This window comes from Monodelphis domestica, chromosome 6 (assembly GCF_027887165.1).
Source record: "Monodelphis domestica isolate mMonDom1 chromosome 6, mMonDom1.pri, whole genome shotgun sequence".
Classification (NCBI taxonomy): Eukaryota; Metazoa; Chordata; class Mammalia; order Didelphimorphia; family Didelphidae; genus Monodelphis; species Monodelphis domestica.
The window spans coordinates 79,291,030-79,315,613 of NC_077232.1; the positions used below are offsets into that span (position 1 = coordinate 79,291,030).

Genomic DNA, 24,584 nt, shown 5'->3' on the forward strand with positions numbered 1-24,584 from the left:
TTGTGGGCAGAAACTCAGTAGTAAGTGCCTTCATCAGTGCTTAACAATGAATATATTATGAAGAACTTGGAGCTTAATTTAAGACTATATTAAAAACAAATTTTGTCATAAAGTACTGCAGTAAATCTCCCAGAAGTACAGATGTGGGGATGAGAAAGAAACCAAACTAGTGTCCTGAATATTCTTGAGTTTGGAGCTGAAAAAAGACCTAAATACTTCATTTGAAGTTGAATGACTAACCCAAGGTAACCCAAATAGTGTCTGGTAGAACCAAGTTTTGAACTCAGATGCTCTAGGCTTGAAGTGTATTGCTGCTCTCTTCACTATACCAAATCGTCTGATTTAGTTTTATTTTCCCGTTTTTTTAATATTTTTCTGCAAAATTAAATTCCTTTGAGTTTTTCACAGAAAACTGTTATGCATTTATCAAATGCCTACTCTATGCCTAAGTTCTGGGGATATCAAAGACAAAAATGAAATAATCCCTCTTTTTAAAAAAAATTACTTATTTTTAAAGTATTTTTCCATGGCTCCATGATTCATGTTCTCTTACTCCCTTCTTCCCTTCCCCTCCCAGAGCTGACAAGAAATTCCACTGGGTTATTTTTGTATTATCACTCAAACAATCCCTCTTCTTAAGGAACTCACATTCTGTCAAGAGAGACAACATGTACATAAGTATATGTGGAATAAACACAAAATAAATTTGAGGTAACTAAAAATATTCAGCAGACAGTAGGGCTTGAGGAGGTGAGAAAAGGCTTTATGTAGAAGGTAGTGCTTAATTGGGCTTGAAGAAAATGAAGGCTACTGAGGCAGAGATTAGGATGAAGTATTTTTGAGGAATGGCCACTGCAAGGCCATGGAACCATGTGGTGCTTTATGTGGGGAACAGATGTCTGCTTTGACTGAGCCAGCAGAGAGCAAAGAATTATAAGAGGAAAAATAGATTGAGGCAATTTATTTCTAAAAGCCATTTTGGGTCAAATAGAGGAGTTTCTTTTATCCTGGAGGTAATAGAAAGACACTGGAACTTGCTAAATAAGTAGAAAAGTGATATCTGGCCTTAAGGAAAATCACTGGGACAGTCATGTGGAATATGAAGTGGAGATCAGTTAGACTAGTACAATAGATATGGGGTGGTCACAGCCTGAAATAAGTTGGTGGCTGTGTTAGTAAAGAGAAAGAATACCTCCATAAATGTAAAGCGGGTCCCCAAAACTATAGTTACTGGGATAAATTCACAAAACTGCTGAGAAAACTAAAGCAAGTCTGGAAAAAATTAGGCCAACACCTTACATCATATACCAAGACTATCCCTAAGTGGATATGCAACTTAGATATAGAAAAATCAAATTATAAACAAAGAAGCAAGAACATGTCTTTTTTGGATCTATGGATAAAGGAAAGAATTCTTGACCAAGGAATCAAAAATATAAAATAAGTATTTTTGGTTGCATAAGAATTGTAGCTTTTATATTAAGACTACTATAACTAAATTTAGAAGGAAGTCATAATTTGCAAAAAAATTTTTTCAAGCAAGTTTCATTGATAAAGGTTTTGTTTCCAAAAGATGAATAGAAGATGTAGGAATTCAAGCCATTCTCCAGATGATAAATGGCTTCTGGAAATAATATTCGAACTATCAATAACCGTATTTTAAAAATGTTTTGAATCACCAATAATTAGGAAAATGCACTTTAAGGCAACTTGGGTTCCCTTTCAGATCCATCAGATTGATAAAAGTTTAGAAGGGCTATAGGAAAATAGGTGCTTTCCAGTCATTTTGGAAAGCTATTTGAACCCAAAAGTCACTATTAGATCAAAGGAAGAGGATTAAAACAACAACCCTTTTGCAGTTGTTGTTTTTTAATAGTCAGGCAAACCTACTAGAAACTAAGAGAGATGCCCATCAATTAGGTAATGACTAAGCAAATTTTGATATATGTAATAAGTACTGGTGTGCTATAAGAAAATGAATGAAAAGATTTGGTTTCAGAGGAGCCTGGGAAGACATGAATTGATGCAGAGGGAAGTGGGCAGGACCAGGAAAGCAATCTACAATCACACCAAAAAGGGAACAATTTTTAGACTTGATTCCTTCTGATAGAATGGACTGGGGGTGTGGGAGGGTGGAGGAGCCGCTGGGTGGTTCAGGATTGAGAAGCCAGGCGTAGAGACAGGTCTTGAGTTCAGAGCTGGTCTCGGGCACTTCCTAGCTCTGTGACCCTGGGCAAGTCACTTAATACCCATCTCCTAGCTCTTTTGCCTTGGAACCAATACACAGTATTGATAAAAGGTAAGGGTTTTTTTTTTTTAAAGTGATAGTAGTAATGGGTTCAAGAAGCAGAATATGATGACATTTTTTGATGTGGCCGGTACAGGAATTCGTTTTGTTTGACTATTTCATATTGGGATTGCTTTTCTTTTTTTCCCAATGGGACCAAAGTGGGGCAGAGGGAAAAGGATGCACAAACCCTGGTTTTCTTTTCCTCCCACCTAAACACCCTCCAGTGAGAGAGGGAGAAAACACACCCTTGCTAGTTGAAAAACATTTTACTTAACTTTTGAAAAGAATAGAGATACCTTCAACAGAAATAAGTCAGGGAGGGATGGATTTGGAGGGGAAACGACTGAGTTCAATTTTGGATGCCCCATTAGCAGCTCATGCTGGGTCAGAGAGAAGCTGGACTTTAGCTCTGGATAGAGGTGACAAACCCATGGGAACTGAGGTCAAAGAAGAGTGTAGAAAGGAAGCGGGACCAGGACCAGAGCCTGGGGACACACAATTCGGAGATAGGCTATCGATGATAAACTGAGAGGAGTGGTCGGCTAGGACGCAAGACTCTCCCAATATCCAGGAGGAGGTGACTGAGCAGAGACCATTCCGTTTGGCCCTTTAGAGATGGTGATGTTGGAGAGAGCGCTTTCCCTGCAGTGTGATAGCAGGAGGGCTTGATAGGGCCTGGGGAGACCTTGGCCTCTTTAAGGCTACAGAAGGAACCCATGGCGCGGGGCAGCGTGAAGATGGATGGGGAAGGAATACTTGGACAGGGGCATCTGCTTGGATCAGGAGTGCATGTGGAGCAAAGGAGAAGAGGGAGCTCCTCACCCAGATGACCTCAACGGCCCTGCGGCCATCATTAAAGAAGGTCTTCCTCCCATTCCAGGCTCTGTGTGTGCCGAGTGCTGAGCACAGACACCCCTTAACAAAGGAAGGGGCCGAATCACAGCTCACAGACTGCAGGCCCTCGGGAAGCGTTAGCCAAGGGCTCTCCTCCCAAGAGCCCAGTGCGATGGGAACACAAAGACTTTACTCCTGAGGAATTCGAGTTAAGAAAGTGCCCGCACAGTCCATAAAGGAGGAGACCCAACAAGTATTTCATAGCATTATACTAAGAAAAGTGCTTGGTAAATCTTTCAAGTGTTTTTTTTTAAACCCCCACTTTCTGCCTTACAATTAATACTGTGTATTGGTTCTGAGGCAAAAGAGTGGTAAGGCCTGGGCAATGGGGGTTAAGTGACTTGTCCAGGGTCACCCAGCTGGGAAGTGTCTGAGGCCAGATTTGAACCCAGGACCTCCTATCTCTGGGCCACTGAGCCCTAAAGGCTTTTTTTTTTTTTTTAAACTCTTACTTTGTCCAAGAATCAATACTATATATTAGTTCTAAGACAGCAGAGCAGCAAGGGCTAGGCAATGGATGTTAAATGACTTGCCCAGGGTCACCCAGCTCAGTGTTATAATAAATAGGGGCTGTTTTTGATTGAAGAATGGTTCGTTTGTCTCTTACAGAATGCTATAGAAACTGTCCTTTGGTCATGAATACTTTGAATTTCACTGGACCGTACAATTATTTCACATCTTTTTCTTCATCTTACTTGATATTCCCAATCCTGACAGGCTCAGCAAAGAATTTATTCTCATGTCTGTGAAATGAGAGTAAAACCCAGGAAGGAAAAGCGTCCCGGCCCCCTGCCTGTGGCCAATTCATCCGAGAAGCCAGCGGACTGCCGCGGTCGGGGCTGTGATGCTCCCATGCCGGCTGCTTTCGTGCCTCCTGACGCGCACGGAGAGCGGCGCCTTCAGCAAAGTCCACGTGTGAAGGCCGCCTGCGTGCTGCGCGATGGTCTCCCGTGCAGGAGGGAGCACACACGGGGTCGTCCTTCCAAAGCCCAGGAGGCCGAGGCTCGAGCTACGTGGAGGGAGCAGGAGGTCTAGTGGGGCGACAGACGGACGGACGCATGCAGGGATGGAAGGGCAGAGCCATCGGCAGCAAGTTACTTCTAGGGAGGGGGCGTGCCTGCATGTCTGCGTGCCTGTGTGCCTGCGTGCCTGTGGTTCATCGTCCTGAGCTCTACCTGTCTGTCTATGCACACATCTGGGTGTACCTCTGTCTGCAGGCACGCTTGCATGTGCCTTCGTGTGTCTGTGGCGTACACGTCTAGAGCCCTGTCTCCATGCACGTGGCTGTCCATGTGGGCCTGAGAATGCGTGTATTTCTACGTGCTCGCAGGGGAGACACACACACACACACACACCCAGCAGGAGCTGCATCCGGGACGGGTCCGAGACCTGAACGCGAGTCTCCCTCCAGCCCAGCCCTCTGGAACACCCAGCTCGGGCCTCTTCTGAGCGTGTCCTAATCCAGGGGAGCCGGGAGGCCTGCCTGGAGGAAGCTCCTCGGGTGGGTCATCCGCCTTATGGACAGGAAACCCTGCTCTCCCGAGGGCTCTGCGGAGGCTGCTCTGAATTCTTTGTCGCTGGAGGATCAGCGCTCCCAACGGGGCTCGGGTCGAGGCTGTCCTGGGCCCTCCGCAGTCCCTGCCTCATTGTCTCCCCATTTGTCTCTCCCACAGTCGTGTCCACAGGGCCCAGAAGGGGGCCAAAGGAGCCGGTATTCCATCCACAAGCGCTAACCAAAGCTTCTGCCGGGCTGCGGCCACACGATCCCCTCCAGTCGGCCCTCCGGGAGTGGCGTCTCGGGGTGGGGATTTTTGAGTCTAATGATGGGGCTGGTCTGGGCCTTTGGAGAGTCACGAAGTGCCTTACAACGATCCTGGAAAGGGGGTGCTAGGGTGACCCACAAACCTCAGCCGGCCCGGCGCTCCCCCCCCCCCATGTGGGCAGGCGGCTGGGTCTGGACTCTACACGGGCTCTGCTCCGTTTTGGAAGTGAGGAATGAGGAAGCCCCGAAGCCCCCAGAGCTGTCGAGCCGCGGAATCTGCGAAATGCGGGCGAGGGGCCGCTGGGGCGCTCGGGGCTCGGACCCTGGGCAAGTCCCGTCGCCCGCACCCGCCAGCCTCTAGGACACAAGGCTTTGTCAGAAGGGCTTCCTCCCGGGGTGGGGTGGAGGCGGGCGGCCTCCTGCCCGGGGAGGCTTCCTTAGCAGCCTTTGGAGCGCCCAGACGGTGCGTCACGGCGTGGGCAGAGACAACTCGGCTCGCCTTTGACCAGCTTTCTGGAAGGACTGTCAGGAGGCGCCAGGCTCGAGCAACGCGGGAGACGAGGCGTGATTGGAAAGATGAGCGGCGGCGGCGAGCCCCTGGAGGGCAGTCCTCGGCGCGCTCCAGCGTCTGACCGCCCCTCCGGGATCGTCCTGGGGGCCACAACTTCCGCTCCTCGCCCGTGCAGAGGCAGAAGGCGGCAGCCCGCGCCAGCTCACCCTCTAGTTCGGGAGGCCGCGTGCGAGCCGACAGACGGGAGCTAGAGATGGGCCGAGCAGGAAAAGGTGGCCCGAAGGAGGGCCTCGGATTGAGAGGGTCAGCCAGGGCTTCCTGTAGAAGCCGGGGCCTGAGCTGGGACTCGGGGACGCGGAGGAGAGAGGAGGAGGGAGAGCCCGTTAGAGCCTGGGCCGGGCTAAGATGGCTTTGGGGGAGGTTTGCAAAGGGACTGATGGGAGCCTGCAAGAGCCGGCGGGATCTGGGGACCTGCTAGGGCTTGGGATGGACAATGGACAGAAGGGGGGCGGGGAGGCGTCTCTGGGGGCTGTTGCATAGCGTCAAAGAGATCCCTGGGCGCCTTGCACTGAGCATGGCGGGGACAGAAGCCGGATTGGAAGGGCTTCCAGAGGGCATCGGAAAGAAGAGGAGGTACTGAGTGTAGACTTTGAGTGCTCTACCCAAAGGGGACGAGAGGGATGGGAGGGTGCCTTGAAGGGAAGGCAAATCGAAGGAGGGGGCAGGAGCCCATCTCTCCCACGCTCCGGTCTTTCTGGGGTCACCTCCGGGTGGTCTTGCTGTTCCCGTGCTGTCTCTGCCCCTCCGTCGGGGAAGCCTTTCTTTCTGGCACACAGCAGATCCTTCCTGCTTGTTGACTTCCTTCAAGACAGAAAGCTAATTGGACTAGGACAGGCTTGGAGCCTGGAGCCCTGGGATCGTGGGGTCTCCTTCCTTCTCTGAGCGTCCGGTGAGCTTTCCTCAGCTGTAAAATGGGAGGACCGATGGTTGCCCAACGTCCAGGATCCTCGCCTTCCCCAGCCTACTCTTCCTCCACAATCACCACCTCATTTTACCAAGGAGAGAAGCGATTCCAATCAGGACCTCCAAAAGGCCACTAATTAAAAGGTAACTCGGAGCTCGCCGCCTCAGAAAGCATCGCTCTCGTCCTCTCCGGCAGCCTTCTGGGCCGCGGACCCCGATGGAAGGCCGCCAGTGGAAGAGAACATTCTGACTCCAGGGGAAGCCCTTCTACTGTTGATCAGTGCTAACAGGACATTCTTTGAACAAGCAGAAATCCACCTCTTGGCTGTCCTCGTCCTCCTTTTCGATGATAGTCCGTGAATCCAAGGATGCCTCCTCACCCCTCCTCAGATCCCCCCAAATCATCTTCCTAGAATATATTTTCAGCCCCTCCATTCCAGGCCTGTTCCTCTGGGTAGCCTCCAACCTATCGACGCCATTCCTGAAGTGCAGCTCCAAAACAGGACGTGTCATTCGAAATAGAATCTAAGCAGAACATGGGACCGGAGTCCCCTTGTTTGGGCGCCATGTTCCCAATGCCCGGGCATCTACATTTGGCGGACTTCTGATTCATATTGGATTTGCAACTCAAGAGATCCTTTTTTCACATGAATTCCACCCTTCTGTGAAAATTGGGACATGCATCCATTTCCAGTCCATTTCTTTAGTTCCTACCAGTTTACGAAGCCTGTCTTGTTGGAGCAGCTCCACTGGTGAGAGTGGGAAGAAAGATGCCAAGTATTGTGCCTGGGAGGCTGAGACAGAGGCTCAACCAGAGTTCCACTGAGGGCATTAAGAACTCATTGAATGGCTAGATCCAAAGAGCAGTCATTTGCCGTCTTCCATCAGCTTGGAAGAGGCAGTTTAGTAAAGAGCTCCAGGAATCTGGCTTTGGCCATATGCTGCTTAACTCTTTTTTTGTCCCAGTGATGGATAAAAGTATTAATGACATGCAGATCACATAAAATTGGAAGCCACACTACATGTTGTATAAAGTCACAATTCCCCCCACCCACGAATGTTTTTTAAAAATGTTATTCGTTGTATTCATCATTTGTCATAGCCCTTTAAAATGCCATTACATGTGTATTCCAATTTATTTTGCCAATTCCCAGATCTAAGGGTATGTACTTTTGTCTCCAAATCTTTGCTATCACAAAAAATACTGCTATGAATATTTTGGTGTTTATGGGAATTTTCTTATTTTCCTTAGAGTATAAACCTAGTAGAGGACTCTGGATCAAAAGTAATGGATATTTTAGTCACTTTGCATTAATTCCATATTGCTTCCCAAAATGCCAACCCACAAATCTTTTTTTAGTAGACATTTAAAAAAGATTTCTATTAATTTATTTTTCACTGAACTACATGAAAAAACAATTTTAACCTTCATTTTCTTTAAGTTTGAACAACATTCTCTCCCTCCCTCTTCTCCCCCCAGATAGCAAGCAATCTGATGTAGATTTTTATTTGTAATAATGTAAAACATCTTTCCATATTAGCCCTTTTGTAAAAAAAAACAAAAACCAAAAACCTCAAGACGTATGAGAACCTATCCACACCAGAGAAAGAACTGTGGAAATAGAAATGCAGAAGAAAAACATTTGCTTGATCACATGGGTCAATGGGGGGATATGACTGGGGATGTAGACTCTAAAGGATCACCCTAATGCAAATATTAGTAATATGGGAATGATCAATCTTGATCAATGACACATGTAAAGCCCAATGGATCTGCACGTTGGCTATGGGAGGGGAAGAAAAGAAAATGAATCTTGTAACCATGGAAAAAATCCTAAATTAATTCAATTAAATAATAAATTAAATAATAATTAATTTTTTAAAAACTCAAATAAATGAAAGAAAATTGATGAAATAAAATGAAACAGTATGTCTTGGTCTGCATTCATATTCCACAATTCTTTCAGTAGAGGCAGATAACATTTTTCATAATGAATGCTTGAGGACTGTCTTGGATCACTGTATTGCTAGGAATAGTCAATTTCTTCTTAAATGTTTATGATATAATACTGCTGTTACTGTGCAAAATGTCCTCCTGGTTCTGCTTAGTTCACTCTGCATCAGTCCATAAAAGTCTTTCCAACTCTTTCTGAAATCATCATGTTCATTATTTCTTTACAGCACAACAGTATTCCATCACCACCATCTACCACAGTTGGTTAATTGATTCCCCAATTGATGGACATTTCCTCAGTTTCCAATTCTTTGTCACCAGCCACTTTACTTATTTATGTACAAACAGTTCCTTTCCCCATTTTTTAAATCTCTTTGGGATTCAGATCTAGTAGTTGCTGGACCAAAGGGTATGCATGATTTTATAGCCCTTTGGGCAAAGTTCCACATTGAAGAACTCCAGAATGGTTGGATCAGTTCACAACTCCACCAGCAATGCATTAGTGTCCCAGTTTTGCCTCATTCCCTCCATCATTTATTATTTTCCTTTTTTGTCTAATTAGCTAATCTAATAGATGAGAGGTAATACCTCAAGTTTTTTTTTTAATTTGCATCTCTCTAATCATAACTCTGAGGTACCACCTCACACCTATCAGATTGGCCAACATGACAGGAAAATTATGTTTGAGGGGATGCAGAAAAATTGGGACACTAAAGCATTACTGGTAAAGTTGTGAACTGATTCAACCATTCTTGAGGGCAATAAAATGGCATATCCTTTGATCCAGTAATGCCACTACTAGATCTGATTCCTAAAGAGACTCAAAAATGGGAGTGGGGGGAAACCTACTTGTACAAAAATTTTTAGAGCAGCTCTTTGTAAAAGATTTAGCTACTCTCAGCAATGCTATGATCCAGGACAATTCTAGGGACTGATGACAAAGAATACTCTCCACCTCTAGAGAAAGAACTGCTGGAGTTGTAATGTGGATCAAAACATGATTTTTCACTGTAGCTTATTTGGGTTTTTATTTTGAGGTTTTGGTTTTATATGAGTATTCTCTTTTTTATCTTTAGGTTTAGTTTAATTTCTTCCATGGTTACATAATTCTTGTTGTCTCCCTCCCCCTCTGGGAGTTGACAAGCAGTTTTGCTGAATTATTCATATATTATCACTATATGAGGATTCTCTTACAAAAATGGACAGTGTGGAAATGTTTTGCATGATAACACATGTATATCCCAGATCAAATTGCTTACCAGCTCTGGGAAGGGGAAGGAAAGGGAGGGAGGGAGAGAGGCAATTTAAATCCTTTAACTTCAGAAAACTTATATGGAAAATTATTACATGTAACTGGCAAAATAAAATATGAAAAAAGAGCAAGTTATGAGAATTCTTAAGTAACATCGTGGTCACCAATTTAAAAATATTACAGCTTAAGTCAAAGTAGCTTTTAGCAGCTTTATTTACAAAGAGTTGGAAAGAGTGAAAGTGGGAAACTAGATACAGAAAGTTCTGCCTAGCTACAAATACCCCAAGTTCAGTCCTAATGTCTCCAGACTGCAAATGGGAATCCAAAAGCAAATCTCATCAGAATCCAAAGTCCTAATTAGGAAGACAAAATACGAAGTGCACAGGAGGCTAAGGCCGACAAGAATCTCACCAGAACTCGAGCTGAAGGGAGGTCCCACCAAAGCCCACACAGGATCTAGGGAGTCTCCTCCTCCAGTCTGGCAGGAATTTAAGGCTTCTCAAGGCTGAATGACTGAATCCTTGAGCTGGCCTTTAAAACAGTTTTCTTGGAGGTCACTTCCCCACTTTATGGGAACCAATCAGGGGCCAGTGACCTTTGGAAGTGTGAGTTGACACTAGGCATTTGTGACTCTCAGTGTCAAGTGGGATACTAAAGTTCTTGATTTGTTAACTAAAAATAGACATTGGGAGAATTCATCCTATCTTCACACCTTTTAAAGTTATCCCCTTCATATCCTATAATGCCTTCTATTTCTTGTTTGGTCATAAGTTCTTCTATTTATAGATTTAACAGGTAGCCTATTTGATGTCCCTTTAATTTGCTCATCAACCCACACATCTTGATCAGCTAAAATGGTGACGGATCAATTTCCTCAAATACAAGATACAGGCAGTTGGACAGTAGTTCATATGCAAGCGATCTGGCTCTGTGACATAGCAGCCAAGCCCAGGCTGAGCAGCTTATTAGTAGAGGCTTCTCGGTCAAAGGGTCTGGACATTGATAGTCACTTTCTTATCCATTTCAAACTACTTTCCAAGAATGGTGAAACCAATTTACAGGTCCACTAGCAGGGAACTTAGTAACTCTTTTCATAGCACCCCTAAGGGAATAATAGAGCAGGCATTTATATCATGTGCCAAGCCTTTTTTAAAAACAAACATCTCATTTGATCATCATAATCTTTGGAGGTAAGTGCAATTATTGTTCCCATTTTATAATGGAGGAGATTGAGGCAGAGGTTGTGACGGAGTGCCTGGGGCCATATCTGAATGTAGGGCTTCCTGACACCAGGCAGGATACTCAATCCACTGAGCCACCAGTTGTCACCGCCAATGACCATTTGCTTTGATTTGTGTATCTGGTTATTAGTGGCTTGGGGCAATCTTTCAAGTGGTGAAAAGTTTGCAATTCTTCTGAAGATTGTTAGTTTGGGGTCTTTGCCTGCTTACACATTGGGAGAATAGCTTCCCCTTCTGTATCTGGCTCAAAATTCCCCTATGTATCTCGGGGCAGTCTCTTGGATCCCTAGCCCTGGACAAATCAATACCCGGTAGAGCAAACTATACTATTACATGGGATGTCACACCCTTATCAGCTGCTCTGAATCAGATTTCTTTCCTTATCCTAGTCGCCTATTTGTTTCTGCAAAAACTTCAGTTCATGTAATCAGAAGTATGCCTTCTTTTATACTTGCTGTCCTCCCCATCTATTTTCCCACTTAGCCATAGCTGTGAAACATAACTGATCTGATTCTCTTCAAATTCTTTGAAATAAAAACTTTTGGGGGACGTAATCTTTTAAGTGAAATTTAATATATTTGGCTCATTTATCTATTTTGACCTTTGTGATCGTGACATTAACACAATTTCTACCAAATTGGTGTCCAACTTTCCATTGATTTTTGTCAAATACCAGGAGTTCTTCCCCCCCCCCCCCCCCAAGTAATTTATGCTTGCATATTTACCAAACACTGGTTTGGAGAGGTCACTTGTTTATCATTGTGTGGTCTGGCCCAGATTTTTTTCCAGCACTATAGTTTTGACTATTGTTTTATTGTATAATTTTGTTGGAAAGTACCCCTTTATTCTTATTTTCTTTCCATTTCTAGAGCTTTTGTTCTTCCAAAGGAAACTTTTGTCTAGCTCTGACATGTTCCTTGGTAGAGCTTTATAGCATCAAATGTATCAAGTAACACTCTTTACTGTTGGTGTAGTCCAACCATGAATGACTTTAGTTGTCTTTTTTAAAGAGCATATTGTAATTGTACTTACTGTCTTCAGTGTGCCTTGTTAGATTTCACTAGATATTTTCTTGATTTTAGGACTTTTCAGTTTCCTCTTGGAATTAGTGCCATATAGGAAAGCTGTTTATGGGGTGGATTTGTAGCTAAATAGGAAGGCCTTTTCTCACTCCTTATCCTTCTGCATTTCAAATCAACAAGCATTTCTTCAACCCTAGCTTAAGTGCCTAGTGTAGGAGATAAAAATGTAGGCCCTTCCCTCAACAGTCTCCATTGTATAAGGGAGGCAAGAGAGCTCAGATAAGTAAACACAAAACAACTTCTGAGGAGTAGGGAGAAAGGGGCTAGGAGTCGCTGAGTATACTGCACATGGAAGGGCTTAAGGCCCAAAGCTGTGATGGGGAGGACGAGGTTCCTTTAACGCTGTGGCTCCCCTCCTATAGCTCTAAGGTGCAGAGCACATCCCACTCTACTTCAGGCTGTCACATGACAAATACCCTGGACACGGGTGGATGTGGTGGGTCAGGTTCGTGCCATCCTTTATCTACTCTGGTCTTTCCTGGGGCAAGAGCTTAGACTTCAGAGTCACAACTGAGGTCTGATCTGGGCATCTCATCTGAGTGACCTGGAGATGAGGGCTGGCAAAGAAATACGTCCTCTTTCTTTCCTAGAAATTCCTGCAACTAATCACTACCATATTTTTCCTGCAAACGAGCTAAGTCTTTCCAGAAAATGAGGATTCCTGGGTATCTGAGGCATTGTCTAAATGATATTGCTTTTAAACAGATGCTGCCCATCCTTTCCCCTTAGCCCCATTCTTCCCCTTAAACAGTCCCTCCCCATAACCTCTTGGGAATAAGCATTTTTGAGATCACAGCTTGGTTAACTGAGCCACAAGCTGGATGAACCCAAGGAAACCCAAAAATCAGTGAAAACCCCTTTTGGGTGCTCAAAATGACGCAGTTTCTTAGAAAATCTAAACTTTTATTTTACACTGTTATTACACTGAAAATACGTACCCAGAGACAGAAGATCTATAATATTTTTACAACTGTACAAAAACCAAGGAATAGAAAACATAAGGGGCTCTGCTGGAGATGAAACGTTTTACAAAATGACTTTTTCTTTTTTAATAATCAAAGGCACCAGATTCATGGGATGGGGGCAGTCTGGCTGGCTGCTGTCTGAACTCTCACCAGTCAAATCTTGCTATGAAAATGTTTCTCAGCCTTGAGGGCTGCCAAACCTCGGTGGCCCCCGATGTTTGGTCCAGCCAGAGAAGCTGTCTGTATTTCACATGATTCAGGCTGAGGAACAGTTTTGTTATTCAAGGGAGAGGATGGAAAAGGAATTTTCTCATTTATGGCTCCAGGAAAAGTGCTGCCCCCTCTGGCTCTGGGGACCCTGTCACACTACCCTGGGTTGGGCAGCAGCACGCCAAAGCAAACACAAATCTCAAAATGAGAGCATTTCCTCATGAAACAGCAAATACTCCTATTCCCTAGACAGTCAAATGCAGGAAACACATGTTGCTTTCTTCTGAATTGTCTGACGCTGTGATGGCCCCTTCATGTGGTATGGACTGACCCAACCAAGGGATGGAGGATCTCCCATGTTTAGCAACTTCCTAGTAGAATTACTCCAAAAATAGATGGACCGCTGTTGGCTATTTGCTTCATGAAACTGTACCAAAACTAAACTACCCCCTCCCCCCAAGTATCTGCTGGACTGGAAAAGTTGAAAAAACAAGTTATTTTGCTAAGGGGCAGCAAGAACAATAGGCCTTTAAAGGTTTTGTAAAGGTGGAAGGGGATCCATTCCTGCTGACTCTTTAAATCGGATCACATATTTCAATATCTACTGAAATACAAGAAAATATTAATACATACGCACAGAAAATACTATCAGCTTAGGAAGTGGAAGCCCTTCCCCAGAGGGCTGCAACCATCCCCTGGCCTATGTGCTCCTCCACTGACTGAATTTGGCCCCAAGACTCGGGAAGAATCATTACTTCTACTCCGCATTCTACTCCCCTTGCCCATCCAGAGGTCCCATGGACACCTCCTCAACTCTGGAGGAGCAGGGGCCATGTTTGGTCACCGTCCAACCTCAGTCTGGTCTGAGCTCTTCCAGCTCCAAAGGCCACCTGTCTCACTACCATGTTCCACGCTTGGAGCCAGCCCCTGCAGGTCAAAGCAGTTAACTTTCTACTAGCACATGAATAGGTCTAAATAGAAAAATAACTCAGTTACAATTACCAGAATTTCTCTTTTAAAAAATTTAAGTTGGATAAAAGGCCAACAGCAATATCAGTCACTAAAATTAAGAAAAAACTAACTCTTTTTGGTTAAATTTAGCTTTGCAAAATGTAACATTAGATCCAAAAACAAAACAAAACATCTAAAAAACCCCAAGTGTCCTTCACACCCTCCCCCCAAGAACAACTAAAACCAACCATACCATTCCAGAGGATTTCCTCCGAATATTCCCGCAGGCTGTACCTCCACAATGCACAAGTAGGAGTGGTCTATAATACAGGGGGACTCTGAGAATTACCCACCAAGAAGCACCAGTCACAGAAGCCCCCCTCAGCTGGGGCGCGATCCTTGCGCTGCTAATACCAGCTCTGCACATGTAAACATTCACCTTCAGAATAAAAATGTAGCTTTGCCCCTCTGAAATTATTGCTCCACTCTTCCCCCTCCAAACTAAAGATCTTGATTGTTCCAGGCTTAAACCAAAAAGGAAAAGCTAGTCTCGGTTTAAATCAAAGTGCTGCCTCTCTCCATGTGATTGAAGAAACCAGCGGTGAAGGCCTTGGCCACTGTGTATGCGCCCAAAGGTTTAAAGACTTTGAATAGTTCTTAAGGCTTTACACAGCAAGCAAGGGACGCTTAAGTGGCCAGAGACTCTAACCCGAACCTCTCACGTCCCCTCTTGGGGTCTTGTCCAAGACTTGCTGGGACCCTGTGTTCCACACAAATTAATGCCATCCCCCATCCCAGAGCACTCTTCCTCGGCATGTGCACAGATCATTGGACCCGACCCTAAGTCCTAGCAACTAGGACAGGAGACAGGGCTTGGTGTGCTCCCCTAGGCATCCTCCCCTCTTTCCCACAATCCCCAGGCGTGGTAGGGTGCAAGGATGCCTGTCTACAGATGCGTCTGACAACCACCTGACCACCCATCTTGGCCTGCTCAAAGCCCTGGGCAGATGCCACTGACACCCAGCCAGACTGGTAGCAGGGCAAAGGGCCAGTCAGGTAGCTGCAAGCAAAACGAGAGGGTTAGTTTTGGCAATATCCGATGTCCCAATACTAAGGGGTAAATGGGGTTTTCAGTGCTCATCTATGCTAAGAGAGATTAATGCTCCTTCTGGGAGTCCCTACTTTACAGTGCATTGATACTAATACATTCACACTGCACAGGATTCCCCACGTGCCATCGTTTTCCTAGCAAAATGAGCTTAGCACAAGGTCATACAACTCTTCAGGGAATTTATCGTCTTGGCTTAAGAGAAAAGCTACAAGCAATCTCCTAAGTCATCTTCCCCCCCAAGTTCGGAATGGAGCTCTCAGAGGAAGGACTTGGACGCGGCACACTCAACCCATTTTACCCATTTTGGAAACCCCACCAGTCTAGCAGGCCTCGGTCTGTGCAGCAATTACTCAGAGCACACTCCCAAGGGGGGCTGGAAATAGTTACACAGCCTGGAGGAGAACAGGAAACCGAGTGTGGATGTCCTGGGTCAAGGGCCGCCTCCGCTTTCTGATCAGCAGAGATGGCTGCCCGTATGTGGCTTGGTCCTTGCGGTCTGGTCCTGGGTCCTCTAGGAAACATTGGTGATGGGCTTATACTTCTTGAGCCTGGTCCACTGGCCAGTGGCATAGTTCATTTCAAAGACCGTGTCAACTAACATAGTGGTGCTTCCCGTGCCATCAGCTTTGTCAAGAACTTCTGTGTGCTCGCTGAGCTTGATCTGAATGATGTCGCCCTGCTCTTGGCAAGGGTTCTCTGTGCAGACCACACCAGGAAGAGAATCAAGCAAAAAAAGAAAGAAAGAAAGAAAAGGTAAATATTTAGTGTGTACTGCAAAATTGATTCCATTTAGTTCATTTCTCAAAAACTGATAAGATATATACTATTTGCTACCCATTGAAGAATACTCTGAAAAACAAAATACTATATAGTTTTCCAGGGAACTAAAACGTCATACAATTTGTCTGCATAAAGAAACACCAGCCCAGATGCCAAGGAGGATGTCCACTTGTCCTTTTCCACAAGCACACTTTCCTTGGTCAGGCAGGAGTGACCATGTCCTCAGAGGCTCCGAGTGTGTCAGGCCCAGTGACGGGCCTCAGCACCAGAAAAGTGGCCGGGAGGGGAACAGATGTGGTTTGGCCACAGTAATTTAGGAGGTCATTTTCTACCCTGGTGGAGCAGAACCTACCCTAGTGAAACCACAGATTCTCGAAGTCTTGAACCATCCAGTCCTACAGCCCCCTCTGCTCTCTTACCTACCTGCATTTGGGGTTAGACAAGGTCAAACTGATGGGCTGAATAGGGTCAGTCCAAAGGTGGGATGAAGGGAGGACACAGATACAGTAATGGACACCCTTATTTAGACCATATACACAAATTTAAGACTTGCTGGCCCATGAAACCTGCTACAAACAGAGAACGACTCCTCACCCCTGGATCCAGCCATGAAGCCAAGAATGAGTGCTTTCTCGGGCCTGGTCACCTTGTTTGCCGTCTTGAACATTTCCTGTGCAGCACACATCTGCTCTCTCTAAAAACAAGAGAACATAAATATGGTCATGTCAGGGAAAGAGAATCACGTTTTACTCCATCTGAAATTCTTCCCAGAGCCCTGGCTCCTAACCCTACGGAGCACAGCCTGGTGGAGGAAGGACTTTGGCCTCTTGGAGGGAGTCCGTGTTTGAGCTCTGGCACATATGCCAAGCCAAAGAAGCTTCAAGGCCAGGAGCAGTGCCTGATGAGGCAGCAGTCCTTCAGGACCCAAAGGCACAAATGGCCCCCAGGACAACTCTGAACAGCATGAAGACTCTCCTCTGAGAGCATCAGTGGAAAGAGGCCCTACCTTAAAAAGTCACAGATCACACAGAATAAATGAAAGCAACCCTGAATGCCCACTCTCATTCCCAATAAAAATAAGGGCTGCTCTGATGTACACATGTGCTGCTCATCTTTCTGTAACTGTTCAGAAGTGACAAAGTGAATTCTCTGGGCCTATGTGGGTCCTGGTGGTCCTCTCTCCTGCTCTCTTTCTCTTCCTCTAACTAGGGCATTTCACAAGCATCAGAGTATCTATTCATTGCTATAGGCCCAAGTCACGGATTTAGTGCTCAGGCCTCAGGACCATTTTTAGGCCTCATTTTGAAGATGAACTTGAGACCCAAACCCTAATTTATATAACTCAGATACCACAAATAGTGGGATGAGGAAAGCTGGAACTTGTTCTCAGGTCCTGATTCCAAATCCAGCATTCCTACCCTTTGAGGTCAAGTCATTACCATCTGACCCATCTCTTCCCTCACATCTACCTCACACCAAAAAACTATGCCTCTTCTCAGTCTAACAAACTGTTTAAAAACCCCTGGAGTAAACAGCCAATTCCTACCTACTGGCTTTTGTGAGCTATGTGGCTGACTACAGTGGGATGATGCAGCCCTAAGAGGGAACATAATAGCATGCAAAAGGAGTGTCTAGAAGAAAGGAGAGGACAGACCCATGACCCTCTCCTAAGGGCCCCACTTTGGAAGAAATACTGACAAAGTAGGAAGGAGGGTGGGAGTCTGGGCCAAAAGAGAGCAATGAGAAGAAGGAATGACTGCTGTCTTCAAGTATTTGAAGGACTGTCATGGGGTAGACTTATTCTCTTAGTCTCAGAGCACAACTAGAAGTGGCATGTGGAAGGGGGAGGTGGCTTTTCAGGCATAAGAATTTTTCAAAAGTGGTAAAATGAGATGCCTTGAGCAGCAATGAGCTCTCCTGGAAGGCAAGAAGGACACTTGGTTAGGGATTTTATTGAGTATTTTTATTCATGTATAGACTGGACTAAATGCCCTCTGTGGGCTTCTTCTTCTTTCCTCTAAGTGGGAACCGCATTTGGATTTCACCTTCTTCTGGACCAGCCCACATGAACCCAGCATGCCTCTGAACTAGACCCTCAAGTAATGGATGGTAGGAGAATATGCAGTTGAGATACTGGCACCACATATGAGAGACTTTGATAGGACCCAGGAAATCAAAGTGAACATGCTTTAAAGCTTGCTACCAGGCCTAGGCCAAAGATGTGTGACAACAGGATCACCATTAGGGACAACAGTTTGGGCCTACTGGAAAGGGGTGATGATGCCAGTCCATTTTGTATAATCCCAGTCTATGAGGGAAACGTCCAAACTAATTTACTCAATAACTCAAGCGCAAACTTAGAACCTTTAAAATCTAAGGCAGCTAGGTAGCCCAATAGATAGAGAGCCAGGCCTGGAGTCAGAAGGACCTGGATTCAAATTTTGCCCCAGACACTTCCTGGCAATGTGATCTTGGGCAAGTCACTTAAACCCCAAACTGCCTAGCTCTTTCCCCTCTTCTGCCTTGGAATTGATACTTACTATTCATTCTAAGACAGAAGGGAAGGATTAAAAAAAAACAAAAATAATAATACCCAAACCCAAGAATCCCAGAAACTAAGAGCTCGCAGAGAGTGCAGGTAAATCATCTCCTCTACCCTCCTTCCTAAGGCTCAGGAACCTCTCATTTTACAGATGAAAAATAACATGCTCAGAAAGGTGAAAGACTTTACTCAAGATCACTTAAGTCATGCAAGAGAAGCCAGGACCTCTGAATTCCATTCCAGGACTTTCTCCACCATACTGTGACCTCCAAATCTGGAATACTCAACCAAAATTTACAACCAACAATATTAACCCCCTTTCTGGGGACCTTTCCTCACAGTTCTCTGGTAGGGCTAGCATGTGCTATTGTACCCAAATGAGGAGAGAAGTGAGACCCAAAGAGGCTAAGGGAGCACAGCATCCCATGTCTGATGAATGACAAAACGGGCCCATACCCATGCGCCCCTCAATCCAGCAAGTACTAAACACTCACTAAAATGGAACTCTCCTCAGTAAGGGCTTGCTGTGTCCTGAGTGCTGGGATCCAAGGAGAGGCAGTGAGCTGCCCCTGCCCTTGAGGAGCTCACACACTAATAGGACATAGGATGGCAACAAACAGATAACAGACACAAAACAGATGGGGGAGACCTGGCTGCAGAGAGGACCAGGAAAGTCCTCCTGGACAAAGTGCCTTCTGAGTTGAGTCTTCTAAAACTTGAGGAAGTCAGAGGCTAAGAGGGTTAAGGGAGGGAGAAAAGCCTTCTCTTCCTTCCCATTCCACCACGTTGCCAGGACCAAGGGAAGAGAAGACTTACCGTGAGAGATAGACCCTTCTTGGGTTGTTGCTGTGGGGCTGGTTGGGTCTGTGGCACCACAGGAGGTGTCTGTGCAACAGGGGCAATGGCAGGAGGGGTTGTGGGGGTCAGAGGTGAGGTAGGTGGAGCAGCAGCTGCAGTAGTGGGGTTGGCATTGCTGTTGTACATGGGCGTTCTCTGCTTGAACTGAGCAGGAAGGGTAGTGTTTGGGGTTGCAGGTTCCTCCGGCTGCCGGATAGTCTGCAAAGTCTCTCGAGCTGAAGGAGCTACAGATATGAAGTCAAAGGAAATAAATATATATATATTATAAATATATAAATTATAAATAAATATAATCTCATGCCTAATACAAACTCGCTTCTTAAGGATGACTCAGAGGCCTTTGCTAAGGGGAATAAATCAGTAACTGGCAACACTGAGATGGGTAGGCAGATAGTCATAGCTGGTCTACACCTCACCTTGTCTCCTCTGTGGTGCCCGAATTAGGTTCCTGGGGGAGGTGTGGAGGTTTCACACATCACCCATTCAAAGAGACAAAGTTCCATGGCCTCAAGCTTAGACTCCAGTTGGCCCATTAGGCTCACACAAATGAAACCATGAAGTTTGTAGGCAAGGACTTGATTCCACAGCAGTACAAACTGCCCACATAGAGAAATGGGATGCATGAGCAGCTTGCTGTGACCTACCCTATTTCCTAGGCTGACCTAGCTTGCAAGGAGACAAGAAGGAACAGGACCTTATGGAAGTCTCTAGGGACTTTGGGAAAGAAGGAGCAAAAGGCTAAGTTGCTCTTAGAGCTGCTCTGGAAATGAAAGGGATTGAAAACTGACCAAATCTTATCTATTTTTTGCTCTTTTCTTCCTAGTCTTCTAATTTCTGGCTTGAAAGAATTTTCTAACCAAGTTTCAATCTTGATATGATTTAAAAACCGTAAGTCAGGGGGCAGCTGGGTAGCTCAGTGGATTGAGAGCCAGGCCTAGAGACGGGAGGTCCTAGGTTCAAATCTGGCCTCAGACATTTCCCAGCTGTGTAACCCTGGACAAGTCACTTGACCCCCATTGCCTAGCCCTTACCACTCTTCTGCCTTGGAGCTAAGACATAAGGTAAGGGTTTAAAAAAAAAAAAACATAATTCAAATTACCTTTTATAGGAGTTTAAGAAAAGTTAGTAACTGGTTAGATACCAATTACATTTTGCTATCTTTTATTAAACCTTCAGCTCTGAGATTATGTATGAAAAAGGTACTGCTAATCTGTAAGACAAATTTTAATTTTTAAAACCCCAATACTTCCAATAGTGCATTCCAACAAACCAAGAGATTTATAATTGAAAATGTGTGGGTATTCCATGTTTATTTATATAAGAAACTTGTCCTTTCCCTAGTTCAGGGATCTGACCTGATTCTTCTTCCCATGTTACTCCAGAATACTCATTCCTTACCCCAAGAAAGCTCTTCCTGCCACCTTTTCACTCTGACCACCCCCTTGGCTGCTCTCAAATATGACAAATAAGTAGTATCTGCATGTCAGCTCTACCTAAGGAATAAGATTGGCAAGTAGACTCACAAAGCCCATTCATTCTAGAAGTAATTCAAGTTAACATAAATGTTAAATTCAGTGTTGATCCAAGACCTCATTGAATGTAACAAAATCAACGGCTCTCAGCAAACCTTCATGTAAGCTTGGTCACAAGAGGTCAGCTTGTCATGGCCTGGGCATTAGCCCTGATGTCTCCTTCTTGCCCAGATTTTGTCCTCCATCATACACAGGTGAGCAGCAGCACCCAGGCCTGCTGAACTAGCCCAAGCTTCTCTGAATGCATCAAGTATTGACTGAGTCATTCTAATTACACTCAAGAGACCCACAGGAGGTCAAAGGCTAAGCAGATAGACACAAAAGGAACCACCCATCTGAGGGGCTCAGCTGTGTGTGTGCAGGACACTCACACACATTAGTTAAGATAAGTGCAAAGGAAATACAAAGTAATGTGATTTCCTTTTCTTAGCAGGGGGTATATGTGTGTGGAGTGAGGAGGGATTATTGCAGAAGAAGCACCTGAGCTTGGTCATGAACACTAACCTGTATCTGTCTCCCGACCCTTTTAGCATCCTAAGATAACCTCTGGATTTTAAAGCAAAGGATCTTACTTTTGAACCTCTGAACCAAATCTCTCTGAGATGATGGGTAGAGTCCTCCCTACAATGCTGAGAGACACTGGTCAGGTGCTGTGTGGCCATTCTATGGACCTTGTGGGGACTCCAGGCATTCAGAAGACCCATCTCTGATTCCAAATGAGGCTAGAGTCCACCAAATCAGAGGAGCTCAGGAAAGGGACATCACAAAGAGCAAATTTAATAAACTGGACTAAGGAAAGGAAGTAGGGCTCTTTTTGCCTTAGAACTGCAGAGAGAGGAAATGGCTAAAAGAGTGGCTATATAGTGGCTTGGGGGGAAGGTGGCTAGGAATGTGCCAGGACAGGTGAGAGCATGGCTAAGGGGAATTCCAGTGCATGTATGCATGCAACACACACATTTGGGGTCTCAGGCTGCCCAGGAGAAAGCAGGCATGCCTGAGTTTTGACTGAAAAGCTGGTGCAGCTGGCTGGGGGAGGAAGCTTGCCACATATGGCTGGTGCCTCTTCTTTCTCTGGTCTGCTTTTTATTTACTTATAAATTAAGATACAGTTTCCAGATAATTTTCATTTTAACCAGAAACTAAACTTTTGTTCTCAACCCCACTTTTTCAGGAATGGAAGGGGAGAAGCCTAGACTCCAGAGAATCCATTCCTTTCTTTCTCCCCTCCACCCAGAATTGGCTTCCCTCTTGAAGAGCAGGGCTGACTTGACTTGCCCATCCTTGATGGATCAAATCATCAGTAAGGTAGGTTGAGTTAATGGATACCTGGTGTCAGGTACCAAAGATACCTTCTCAACAACCTGTTGACCTTTTTGTCATTCAAACCATCTATTTCTCTACCAGGGCTTGGACAAGAGCTTGCCCTTGGATAAGACACTCCACTGCCTACGGAAGCTCCTCTGGCAGTTGACACTAACAACTCCAGCAGAAGGGAAGCTATCTCTCTCTCTCTCTCTCTCTCCTCCTCCTCCAACCCTCACCTAATGGGTCCAAATGGTTGCAATGCCCAGACTCTCCCTCGTCTGCCATCATTCAGCATCCTCTTCTTGGGGGTTCATTTCATCCACTTCTACTGTCCTATCTAGATTCTAGCTTCAATTATCTGCTGATTTGGATCACTCTTCTGCCTTCCCTAAGTTCAGCTCACACTTGAGATTACCTACTAACCCAAAGGTCATTCTTTATGCCTTTCTTAAGAAATTCAGTACCTGCCTTACAGCATTCTTCTCCTTAACTACAGCCATGGTACTTACTTATAAACTTGAATATACATATCCCATCAAATCACCTGGTTTCTCAGTATATATAACTTCAATCTATCTCAGCCACTAAGTAGGATAGTCAAACCCATGAAAGATCTCACCATCACCTATAACTATCCTGCCTTTGGGATTCATACCTCTAAAATTCCTCTCTCAGATCACAGTTTCATATCCTTCCACCTCTAACTCTGCCTTACTGCTCCTGAAATGTATTTATCTCCACTGTGACCACACGGCCTCATTCTCCTTGCAGTCCTGAACCTATAATTAAACTAAAGACTCTTGAATCTTGTCCTCTTGTCCTACTGGAGATCCTCACCCAAAGCCCAGATTTAGATGGATGACCTTCTGCTCTCCTGCTAAGATCATCTTAGAAGTTACAATTGTGGTAACTAAGCTCATTTAAAAATTCACATTATATACAATCTCACCTTAGCCCTCACTACTGCATGAAAAATCTATTATTATTCTCAATCTATCATACTAACTACAACAACTACTCCAAACCTCTCCTCTTTTCTCTTCAAGCTTTTCATATCATCTATGTCATTCTCTCAGAGGATGATCTTACTTCTTCTGAAAAAACAAACAAAAGCAGAGGCCATCTCTCCCTCCAGAGTTCTTTCTTTTTGCCAAATAAAACTACTTTTCATTGCTCATTCTCTCTTTTGTTCCGATTGCTTGAAGGTGGCCCTTCTTCTTGCCAAATCCACCTCTCTACTAGGAACCTTGACCTTATTATTTCTATCTCTTCTGATAACTGGTCCTTCTCTCTATCTCCTCTGGCTCCTTCTATGGCCCACAAATATGCTCCAGTCATCCTAATTCTTTACAAAACATTAATTTGATTCCGTTGCCCTACCCCCTTTTCAGTTATTATTCCATATCTCTGGTCCCTTTTACAGCCAAACACCTAGAATAAGACAGCTAGATTCATTGTCTCTACTTCCTCAACAGAAATTGTTCTGTCTTCCTATAGTAGTTTCAGGCCCTGTGCTTTTCATTATTCCTAAAAGTTTAACATGTTACAGAATAAATTCATTCAGTTAAAAAACAAAAACAAAACTTCTCATTTTGTATGAATGGAAATGACCTGGAAGGACCTGCTTTAAGAAGATACTTTTTTCTTCCTCTGAATGAAAGAATAACTTTTAAGTGAACTTAAGTTAGATATCTACAGTTTTTAAAGAAGTGATGAAAATAAAAGGCTACTACATACCTGGCTGTGTTTCAGAGCTTGGTATATAGGATGAGGATGGAACTACACTAGGAGTTGCAGGCAAGTAGCTTGTGGAAGGTAGTGCAGGTTCATTGTTCAAAGAACCAAGTTTCTGTGAAAAATTTTGCAATTTCTCATAAATAAATAAGCAAATAAATAAATAAATCTACATACACACATATAAAAGCCTAATCTTTAAAGGTACATTTTCTCACAATTCCAAATACCTCCATTTACCAGTCTTGCAACTTTCTATGTTTCTGGCTTCTAAAGTTTAGAAGCATTTTCAGAGATATCATTTGGTACCCTTGCAACAACCTTTAAGGAAGGGGATGTAGATTTGTCACTTGTATAAAGTGGAAATCAGAGTTAAAAGACAAGGTATGTTTCCATCTGTTTAATCTTACTATCAAATCTGGGTTGTGACCATCTTAAAAAGGATTCTTTACTATGTGAGCTGAGCTTAAGATAAACGTAATGAAAAAAATGTAATATTAATACTGAGTATTCTTTGCTGGATTTGCATAAACAATATGAACAAAAAAAGTTCATGAGCTAAAATCTAAAACTATACTTTTGTCAAACTAAAAGGCTGAATTAATAACTTTAACAAAACTAAAATCAAATGTAAACATGGTATTAAG

The 24,584-nt window shown here is 44.5% G+C and overlaps 1 protein-coding gene across 2 annotated transcripts in view; it reads right to left on the reverse strand.

The window, feature by feature from the left end:
- Positions 1-12,831: 12,831 nt before the first annotated feature.
- Positions 12,832-24,584, reverse strand: part of NELFA (negative elongation factor complex member A) — a 31,742-nt gene continuing 19,989 nt past the window's right edge. For both annotated transcript variants that reach the window (XM_001374413.4, XM_056802313.1), the window contains exons 8-11: positions 23,941-24,052; positions 19,325-19,590; positions 16,561-16,660; positions 12,832-15,882 (exon numbers count right to left, since the gene is read on the reverse strand). In XM_001374413.4, coding sequence (XP_001374450.1) covers positions 15,698-15,882; positions 16,561-16,660; positions 19,325-19,590; positions 23,941-24,052 — 663 coding nt within the window. In that variant the 3' untranslated portion in view covers positions 12,832-15,697. The remainder of the gene's footprint in view (positions 15,883-16,560; positions 16,661-19,324; positions 19,591-23,940; positions 24,053-24,584) is intronic.